Raw genomic sequence first — 11575 nt, forward strand, 5'->3', positions numbered from 1 at the left:
ATTTAAAATTTTTCCTGTGTACAGTACAGTAATCATGTTAATTACTATCCTACACCGAAACAAAACTGAATGTAATGAAGAAAAAAATGCAAAAATTTTTTAAGTAAAATGGTACTTTAATACTAAAGTAAGCTGCATTCTTTTCTGCAGTTTTGTTTGTTCTAACGTGCAATAACACCTACAATTTTACTCTTCGTTTACACATTTTTATCTTATTCTCTTGGTATTCGACATATTTAATTTTATAAAAAAGAAAATACTTAATTAAACTTAATTTTATTTTCAGTGTGTTCAATGGGTAGAAGATGCTAAATTGAATCAACTTCATAGAGATGGCATAAGATATGCTCGCATTCAATTGTGTGATAATGACATTTATTTTCTCCCGAGGAATATAATCCATCAGTTTCGGACAGTCAGTGCTGTGACAAGCATTGCTTGGCATGTACGATTGGCTCAGTATTACATTCCTCCTGAGGGACAATCTAGTGAATCTGATACATCTCCCCTAAAAGAAAGAAAAATTAAGGTTGAACCTTTAGATTCACCCTACACCAAAAAAAGAGTGCATTCAGAATCCTCAAGCAAACCTGAGAAAGTGAAAGTTAAACATGAGCATAAAAAAAGTGAAAAGCCAAGCTCTATTCTTAAACACATCAAACAAGAACCCTCTGATAATCAACATAAATTTAAGCATAAAACTTATGAGCGGGACTCTAAATCTGATTCACAGAAAAAATGTGAAACTAAATCTGTTTCATTCAATGATTCGAAATCAGGCACTCCAAAGAAGCACCATGTGAAAGCTCTTAACTTTGGGGATATAGTTGATGATGCTAAAAAGCAGGTCTCCATGAGTGAGAACAATTCTAAAACTGACTCACCTAGAAAAGGTGAAGAAGTTAGGTCAGTTTTCCATGGGGAAAATAAGTCTAGCTCCCCTCGAAAAATTACGGATAATAAATCTTCTGTCACGCATCATGTTAAAAAAGATTCTTCTTTGAAAAAGAAGGAACATCACCACTCCGTTAAAAGTTCTTCTACATCACCAGACAAATCGTCTAAAAATCCTCATAGAGGCACACCAATAAAGAAAGAAAAAGAATCCAGTAAAGAAAAGGAATTAAGTAAAGAGAAAGAAAAGGAATCAAGTAAAGAGAAAGAAAAGGAATCAAGTAAAGAGAGAGGAAAGGAATCAAGTAAAGAGAGAGAAAAGGAATCAAGTAAAGAGAGAGAGAAAGAAAAGGAATTAAATAAAGAGAGAGAGAAAGAAAAGGAATCAAATAAAGAGAGAGAAAGGGAATCAAGTAAAGAGAAAGAAAAGGAATCAAGTAAAGAGAAAGAAAAGGAATCAAGTAAAGAGAGAGAAAAGGAATCAAGTAAAGAGAAAGAAAGAGAATCTAGTAAAGTGAAAGAAAGAGAATCCAGTAAGGAGAAAGAAAGAGAATCCAGTAAGGAGAAAGAAAGAGAATCCAGTAAAGAGAAAGAAAGAGAATCCAGTAAAGAGAAAGAAAAAGAATCTAATAAAGTGAAAGAAAAAGAATCTAGTAAGGAGAAAAATAGAGAATCGTCTACTAAGGAGAAAAATTTTGAGGTGAAAGCGGCTGTGGAGTTGGTTATTTGTAAAGACTCTAAGCAATTGGGTGATAAAATGTTTGCTGTTGATGACAACAGAAGTGATGCCATTGACTTCAAAACTTTTAAAAGCATGAACAAAATTGAAGAGCATCCCAGAAACTTCAAGAAAGAGAAACGAAAACATTCTGAGGAGCATGACTTTGGTCAGCACAAGCTACACAAAACAGATAAACTGCTTCCCTGTAACACAAACTCACCCGGTCAGAAAGATATCATTCCAAAACATAAATCATCAAGCGAGCGTAGGTCCAAAAGCCGCCATCATCATCATTCGAGGGAGGCCATTCAAGATATTGAATCAGCTGTTGTAGACTGTGTTGCTTGTTTGGTAAACACTGTAAGAGATGAAATTGAGGAAGTAGAATTGCCGATAAAGAAAAAACTTCATCACAAAGAGAGTGTCCATTCTCATAGAGCCTCTATTTCGAAAACCAAACATGCTTCTCATCATAGCAGGCCAGAATCGCAAAATGTGCTTGTACTGACAACTGAACAGCATCTTGTAAGGAATACATTTGGAGAGTCAAGTACATCTTCATAATTTTGTTGCCAGTGAGATTTTAGAGACCTTCATGAGTGTGAGTGAAACATTAATTCTATCAAGTTTTATCATGGCATCTTCATTAAATCCAACTTTTAAATGTGAAATCATTTTTATCAACTTAATACTGCAATTACTATACGTGTGTTGGAAATAATCTTAAGTTCTGTTAAAGAAATGATGTTGTGTACAATTCTTTCAATAATGATGCAAATCTTCTTGAGCTAGTTTGTAAGGATTCATTTAGAATAATCTTTTATTTTACTTATCGACCTTTTGCAATATTCTTGCAATCATACATAACTCCTTTATAAGAGGTAGTTATGTTCCTAAATAAGGAATAAAAGTGAAAATTATTACCAGTTAGTTATTATCCTAACTAAATATAATAGCTGTTGTACAAATATCTCATTTCATGAACCTTTGATTTCAGTATTTTTGAAAATTCCGATATGAAATTTCAAAATAATTGAAAATATAAAAAAGTGAAATTATCCATTTCGATCAATATTTATATTTGCAATTACATAGTTCTCCCTAGGAATAAGGACACTTACTCGCAGAAAAGGGCGATTTCAGTTTTGAAATGACACTCACTTAACACCATTAAAATTTATCAAAACATGTACACTATGCAATTACTGAATTTGATCCTCAATTTTTAAATTATCCTTTTATACTATTTTATGTGTGTATTTCGCAAAGTAATCCTCACTTATTATCGAAATGACAGAAAAATTTATACTTTTGAAATATAATTAAAGGCAAGTTAAAAGACATCTGTGTATAATTCAATAAACTTAAAAGATAAATAAACTTAATTACTTAATAAATAAATAAACTTAAAAGAGGGGATTAATAAATGAACGACTTTAAAGCTTTTTTAGCATTTAACACTGAAAAAATGAGAAAATAAAAGTTTAAAGGTGCATTTTTAAATAAGAAAGTATTTATTAAAAAAAAATTTATTGGACATTAAAAATTTTATTTAATAAAATTTATTTGTATTAATCACTGAAAAATTCATTAATATACCCCCTCCCAAGTGAAAAATGTGAATTGTTGAATTAGAAATTCGTTTATTTTGAATTTTATGCATTACAATTTGATGTAGAGCTGTTATCGTGACATGAGGCATTTGTAGTCTTTAAGCTTAAATTTATAATTTTAGCACCCTTGCTTACCAAACATTAAATTAAAATTTTAACTAAACTTTTTAAAAATAAAAAAATGACAGTTGACACCAATTTACCAAATATGGTTAGTGTTTTTTTGTTTTATTTAAAACAAGCTAAAAAAAATTAGTACAAAGTTAAGTTGCTGAACATTGAAAATTGTTCCCTTATATAAGGCTATTTTCAGTATTGAAATTATTGCTCATAACAGTGTTTCTTAACAGTACTGTTATTGTGAATATTTCCAAATTATGTATATTCTGATTCATCATATGAAAAGAATTGATGTTTCAAGCACACTGTATGTTGATCCATTCTGTAAATGCCATTTTATTTGGCAGGTTGTTATAAATACTGTTTTTGTATATACTTGTGTATAGAAATCATTTTTAATAGATATGTAATAAGTTTTGAAAGTTATCTGCAAAAATCATAAAGTTTTAGGGTTTACTTTTGTTACTACTACTTTAATACAAATTTTATTTGTGTTTCAAGCATTTTATGGGAATGCTTTAAAAAATTTTTAATGTTGTATTATTTTTTTTTTTTAAATATTTTCCTTAATTTGTTAAACTTTTAGAAATTAACATTTTGTAGATGTTTAAAAAGAAATTTATGAAAACTAGGTGTGTTATTGAGCTCATTTATCCTGAAAGTGGATTAAATTTAGATCTTATGAAAAACCTTAATTAGTTATTTTATTAGTTAATTAAATATTAAAGTTATTTTTCATTATAGCTTGTAAAAAAAATAATCAATGTTTTCTCAGAACTAATTTATTAAAAAAGAAGAAAGTAATTGAATCAAATTTCACTAAATATTGTAGTGATTCAGAGACAATATTTTTTAGTCAAATTTAAAGAATAAATATCTAAACATAAAGTTATATTTAAACAATTTAATCTTTTATGGCATCTTCTACAATTTTTAATTTTGAAATCAATCCTTTACTTAATGGGCAATTCCATGGTACAAAGACAACATAATAAAGAAACAAATAAATAAATGTTTAAAAGCATTCTTCAGTTAACAGATTTCTTAGTTTATTTACTACTTTAGATATAAAATCAAAGATTGTAGTTTTTTCTTTGTAATAATAATAAGAAGAAAAGTTGATAAAATTTTAATCTAGTTTGTATTTCTAACATCCAGTCACGAGCTTTTTCTCCATTTTCCACTTTCTATATATCATTTCATATGTACTTTCAATGTTATCTGTTAATTTTATTATTTTTTTAAAAATAAATTTTAAAAAATAATCCTATTTCTCCTATAGAAGAAAGAAAATTTTTTAATCCCTCTCCTTTCTATGCTATGTCTGTCACATTTTAAATTTTTAAATAAGTAAAGCTTTTGTAATTTCCATCCCTTTTCTTATATACATAATGATATAAAGATATTGAAAAGCATTCCATATAATTTTTTTTAAAAATTTACTAACTATTTATCAATGAGAAAAAAGTAGGAAGGTTGAAAATGGGAAAACCTATCAAAATGTAACATCAGTCGCCATGGAATTGCCTGAATACCCTGTTAAGTTCTCAGCATATGTTTTTAGTATTTTATGTCACTTTGATACCTCTCATTCTACTACCAGACATTTTAAAAGTATGCATTTGAAATATAATAATCATATTATTATATTTTAAATATAAGGCATTTTAAAAGTATATTTAAAATGTATACTTTTTAAAAAATATACATTTATTGTAGATACTTGAGCTCAGATATCATCTTTTTTATTTAAAACTTCTTTATAAACACTTGAATAATATAGGTCGATTTCTTAAAGGAAAAATCTTTTTCTAGTTTCATAAAACCCACCTTGATTTTTTTTTATTTATTTTTTTCATATATTGCACTCTGGTAGTGTTTTTTTTATATATATATATAAATAACTATATATGTATATACATACTTCTTTGTTTATATTTGTACAGCAGAGATATTTTTATTGAATAGAAATAAGCAAAAATGTCTTGCCTCTTTTTTGTGATGTTTACAAGTGCTAATCTAAATCATTTTTATTTATTGTTTAGCCTATTTCATAGATAATCATTGTTATCCAAAAATATTAGTTATTTAAAACCATCCAGTTTATAAGTTTTTTATTTTAATGTCTTATTGCTTCATGTTAATACTATCTCTCCCTCTTTATCTCAACTTAATTTGACTGTATTAAGATTTTTAAAAGCTTGAGCTAAAATAATGTTTATCCACTTAAAAACATTGTTTTACTTATAGGATCTTTGTGTTTTGTTTAATTATCTTAACTGGATCTCACAATATGATGTAATTTATTAAATTTTTTATAATGAAAAATGGTGGAACATATTGATTTTTAAAAGTGTATAACGTGTCTGCTGCTTTTTCTTCTGTTTTGGTTCTTTTTTTATGGGAAATTTTATGTAGCAGGTTTAACCTTTAATAAGAGGGTAATCACAAATAAGGAAAAGTAGTTTGAGATCAATAAAACTCAATGTTTTCTCTCAAAAATTTTGCAGTTGTGATGATTTTCAATTCAATAACAAGTAATTTATTTTATATAAAGAAATAAGACTTAGTTGAAGAATTAATTTATGAAAAGTTATGCCAATTATTACAAAAATCAGTTAAATTTGAATTTTATCAATTTGGAGAAGTCTTAGGATATTTTCCAGCGTACTTACAGCCACCTTGGATAAATTTGAGTTTTTAGGAATTTGTTGTCCAAAGTGTTGCAATTGCAAATGAGTCCTTATTTCCATCAAAACATTGATAGTTTTATCATTTAGCATATTAGATTTTTTTTTAATCCTCTGACAGTCTTGCATGTAGAAAAGCATTTCCACATAAATCTTTCTCTACATATCAAACCAGTTTTCGACATTATAAGACAATAAAATTGATGAGGTAATGCATTTTATTTGATAATGAATGTATTGAGGGTGCTATTTCTAAAATTCACCCTTTATCAAAAGCATCTGAGGGATTAAAATATTTATTCTTTTAAGATAAGAATTATATCAGTTTACTTTAGGCAGGGATGCACAACTTGTTACTTGTAATCGAATGTGACTCTTCAATGGATAACGTGCAGCCTAACCAAAAGCTACATAAAAGACATTATTTTTGTTAATATTTTATTTAAAAATGTGTAGGTTATTATTCAATTAATGTATGTAAATACTTAATACATTTTAACTCCCTAAATCTACTCCCCCTGCAGCTTTTTTGGAAACAAGTTATGCACCCTTAAATTAAAGAAATTAAATCAAATACTTTATTTTTAATGTTCCAGCCTTCGAATAAATCACGTCAGAACTTTTTTAAATTTTGCTATAAAATATAACAGGAAAATTTTTCATATGTAAATATTTAGTGTAAGTTAATAACAAAAAAAACTTATTGTTATCTCGGGAGCAAGCATATGACCCCAATCCAGTATAAGTGACTGTTGTTTGTTTTTTTAGTTTTAATTTCTTTCATTTGTTTGTCAAATAGTAATTTCTTGCCATTAGTTGCAAAACATTTATTGTATAATACTGTGCCTTTCATGACAATATTCATATCTTCATAATATCCTTATATTCAATACCTCATTATTTCAAAATATAATTAAAATTTATATCTAAAACTATAATATTATTAAATGACACTTATTTTTTAAACATAAATTGAATAACGAAAATTTGTAAATTATTTTCATTTGTTACTTTTCCATTCACAACTTACCTTTGCTGTGTAATTCCTTCTCTCCTTCTGCATAGTTTTTTAAATATATTATTTCTTTTTAAAATGTTATTTTTTGTTTTATGCATTTCTTTTTCATCTAAACCAACTTGTTTTTAGATGCATTTATTCATATTTTTTATTGAGTTTTATTAATCACTTTTGTATAGCCTTTGAATTTTTGGTAGAGTTACAGAGTTGTTTTTCATAATTGTTAAAAGAAAAAACTATTTAACATGCTTTTATAAAGTTCGTTTATTTCTTTCATAACCTAAAACCTCTTACAAATTGCCCTCAAAGTTTATCTGTGCAATTTCTTTGCTTTAGATCATTTAATGTTTTCTGAATTATTTAAAAAAATTTATTAAGAGTGAAGTGTACAATAATTTTTTAATCCCTTTCAGGAATTATTTATTAATTTAAGGCAGTTAAACTGCATTTGAAAGCTTAACTATTCAGATGTTAATTATATTGTCATAAATACATGTATCATTTTTTAGTTTAAAATTGCAATCAAAAAGAAATAAAAATGACTTGCCATTTGTGTTTCAAGCAATTTTAGTTTTATGTTAGCTTTGACTTTAATTTAAACATAAAATATTTCAGTGGAATAAAAAATTATTAGTTTTTTAATATTGCTTTTCATTTCTTAGTATTATCAGTGGTTATTGTAATTTATGAGAATCTGCATGTTTTCAGGATATTGTAAATGGCTTTTTGCTGTAGAATTTAGTTAATATTCTTGCAATAAAGCACTAAAAGCTCTTCATCTGCATTTTACAAGTTACTCCTGCCTTATAAAGATTAATGTTGTTTTAATTGCCTCAGAACTGTGAGTTCCTATCATGTATCCTTTTTAATTTTAGTTTTTAACTAAATCAATTTATAATCAAGTTAACAAAGGTTTTTTTTTTTTTTTCTCAATACAAGGAGTGGTAAATAGTTAATTTCAATTCTGTTTTAAGATAAATTAATTTACCATAGGTTTTCTTTTTATTCCTAGTTTAATTTATTAACATAAAATTATTAAAAGACAGTTTTTGTTTTAGTTTAGTCATTGACAAAATAACATAATTTTTTATTAGGTAGCTAATTTATATATTTTGTTTCATTTTATTCACTGGAATGAAATAAATCATAATTACCAGTTTATTGAACCTAGCTACCAAATTGTAATGTTGCTTTTAAAAGAAATGTAACTTATGAAATATCAATTAATTGCTTAATTTTAACATTTTAATTATAAATACTGACTAAATACAGCCTTATTCATTTAACAGTATAGCTCTGTGTCTAAAAAACGCATCAAATGGATGGTTTCTATGGACATACATTTGTTTTCATTGTATGATGAATTTTAATAGTATATATTGAGGTATCTTTATTGTTGCTTTTCAAATCAAATTGTTTTATAAATGTGGAAATTGGAGGAGTATTTATTTATAAATGTCACATCTTATGCCATTTTTATTTCTATTTTTCCCTCTTGGATTGTTGTTCTTAACCTGGAATTGTTATCTTTAATAAAAGTTAAATGTTGTTAATATCTTTACTTTATGAATTAACCTTGTAATTTTAATGTTGACTCTTGAATAATGTAACTAATATTATATGCATATTCTTTTTGTATACTTGTCAAAAATGTTATTAAGTATGTTAAATTGCATGAAAATGATTCTATAGTTTGCCAGTGAGTATTTTTCTTTTCATTCAGCTGTGAACTCTACTGGATTTTGGTTTAATGAAAAATTCTCCGATAGTCTTGTATTATATTTTGGGAGGCTTTCTAAAAAAAATAATTTCAAGATTTTTTTTTTGCTTAGTTAAACATTTATTTGAGTATTATAAGCCTATTTTATTGTAATAGGTTTTTCTTAATTAGTTTTTTTTTAATTTAGAGCTATTTTTAAATTATTTATAGAATAAGTTGTAACTATCTAAAATTAAATATTTGTTACTATCAGAACTGTGAATTAAAAAGGAAAAACACACACACAGCATGTGAATTTTTTTTTTTTAATGCTGACAGCTATGATTATAGTTATCTGTTATTATTAATTCATTTTATTTATTTTTTTCAGAAAGCTTATAACTTTCTTAATTTGAAATGTAGTGCATATAATTTCCATTGAAAATAATTATAGTTTACCAGTGATTATTATTTTTCAGAAGAAAAAAAATTTTGATGTATATATATGTTAGTTAATTTTTTTTTTGGGGGGGGGGATACAAATGTTTTATACAAAGAAAATATATAGTTTTTGGACTTTCTTTTACTGCTTTGCAAAAACAAAACAGAAATTCATTGTTTAATTGTTTTTTTAATTAGCTTGTAAAAATAGAAAATTAAGCAAAAATTTTCATCATTTTTACCTAAAAAGCTTTTAGTTCTGAAAATTATTTTTAACATCTGAAAGTGAAATTGCAGTGTTTTAACTGAAGCATTCATTAACTTAACTATGCAAACATGAATCATAGTTTCATTCATTTGTTTCATGGTGTCAGTTTTTATTTATTGTTTTTAATGAAACGCATCCTTAGATCACACTTTTGTGCCTGCCTGTTTCAGAAATGCTTTTCATTGCTTACCAAATATTTATTTGTATATATTAAATAAACAAAAAAAGAAAATGCTTGTTATTCCTGTATATAGAAAGATACTTTATAACAGAATAACATTTATAAGAAAACTGTTTATTCGTTGTATGCAATAAAAATAACACAAAAACCATTGGTGTCATATTTTGTGTATCATTTAATTTCATAAATTATCATGGTTAAATTTTGTTTCATAAATTGAACTTTTTTTTTTCTTCTTAAAACACTTTGCTGATAGTAAAGCTGTGTGGAAACGTTGGTTATTGTGTAATTTTAGTCTGTCAACAACTAAAAATTGGCCATTTTTCTGCTAGTCTGTCTATTTGTGGTAAATTGAAACAGAGGCAAGCTGAATACTAATGCATAGTTGAAGTTGCTAACTGTTCCCATTAAATCGTATTTGTTTCGGAAATACGATTTTAGGTCAAAATGTTCTAATTTTTTGGCCTTTTCACTCGCTGTACTGATTTCCTTTCAATCCTGAGCTGATCTAAAAGCTAGAAACGGGGCTTGTGATTTTTTCCGCTAATATCGTATAATTCCGCTTACCTCAAAACCATAGGGTCGAGGATCAAAAACTTTGCTGCTAAATCGTGTATCAAGAAGTTTACATACATATGTATCTTGCGCCAATTTGATTCATTTTGGTTTGGCGCGTTTTCATCATTTTGAATGTTTGGAACAGTGCCGTAAACTGCTAATATCGCGATTTTAATATCAATCATCAATTTTCGTATTTATTTGATTTAAAAGTTATGCGTTGCGATTCGTATTAATGCGAATTAAAACTTCAATTTGATCCGCAATGGCTTAGGGGATAGAGCATTCGCCTTCCAATGACGTGAACCGGGTTCGAATCCCAGTCATGGCTGGTCGATACGAATTCCGCATCCGGCTTGCACCGCAGACAGTGCTGACATGAAATATCCTCAGGGGTAGGCGGATCATGGGTTGGAGTCCCCTTGCCGTCAGGCTAACCTCGGGAGGTTCTCGTGGTCTACCTCTCCATGAAACGCAAATGCGGATTAGTTTCATCAAAAAGTCCCCCACGAAGGCAAATCTCTCCCAATACTTGATGCAGGAGATCAAGGTTGCGTTGTTGAACAATGGTAGTTATAAACCCAAAAATTGGATCAGCTGTTCAACGACCGTTATAAAATATCGCACTTTATATTTACTCGTTTTTAAAATCCAATTTCGCGATTCTTCTAGCAGGGATGAGATTCTTCCGCGGATTCGCGGATTTCCGCTTTTTTTCAGATTTTTCCCGCTAATTTCCGCTGAAATTTTTTTTTGCCCAAGTTAAAATGTTTTATGAGGAATTTAATTTTCCGCGGAGGGAAATTGTTGAAGTCCCTTTTCCTCCCTCTCAAGTTTCTCTAAAAATCATTTCCTTAGGATAAAACTGGTTGACCTTTATACAGGGATGAGATTTTTTTNTTCTTTTTTTTCTTTTCTTTTTTTTGTTTTTTGGATTTCCTCTTTTTTACTTTCTGACTACTCTCATCCCTGTTCTAGAAAGTAAGTTTTTTCTTGAATTAGTAACTATGATGGTGTGATTATCTTCATTAGTTAGAAATGTTAATTTTAAAAAATTATGTTACATGTATGGTTGATAAATCGATATTTTGCTCATAGCATTTTCAGGATTTTTTACTTAGTGTCCCAATTACCCCTATTCGGTTTATCATGCTTTGTGTTCTTATTTTTATTATTAACAAATTTGCAGCTATACAAATGAAAAAAAAAATTTTAATCTAACGTTTTATGGGCCAGAAGCAGTGGTCAAAAGTAGCGCATTACAAGTTGTGAAACTACTGTTGTCACTTACGTAGTTTGTTATGAAGTTTGGCTGAGTCCATCGCCTAATATTTACAGACCAAAAGTGTTAGTTGTGTGCCATTTTTCCGTG

The 11575-nt window shown here is 27.6% G+C and overlaps 1 protein-coding gene across 3 annotated transcripts in view; it reads left to right on the forward strand.

Annotated features, from left to right (window-relative positions):
• The window catches only part of LOC107452177 (uncharacterized), a 35766-nt gene extending 25970 nt beyond the window's left edge, over window positions 1-9796 (forward strand). For all 3 annotated transcript variants that reach the window (XM_071186757.1, XM_071186759.1, XM_071186758.1), the window contains one exon: window positions 287-9796. In XM_071186757.1, coding sequence (XP_071042858.1) covers window positions 287-2179 — 1893 coding nt within the window. In that variant the 3' untranslated portion in view covers window positions 2180-9796. The remainder of the gene's footprint in view (window positions 1-286) is intronic.
• The last annotated feature ends 1779 nt before the right edge of the window (window positions 9797-11575 follow it).

This window comes from Parasteatoda tepidariorum, chromosome 10 (assembly GCF_043381705.1).
Source record: "Parasteatoda tepidariorum isolate YZ-2023 chromosome 10, CAS_Ptep_4.0, whole genome shotgun sequence".
NCBI lineage: Eukaryota > Metazoa > Arthropoda > Arachnida > Araneae > Theridiidae > Parasteatoda > Parasteatoda tepidariorum.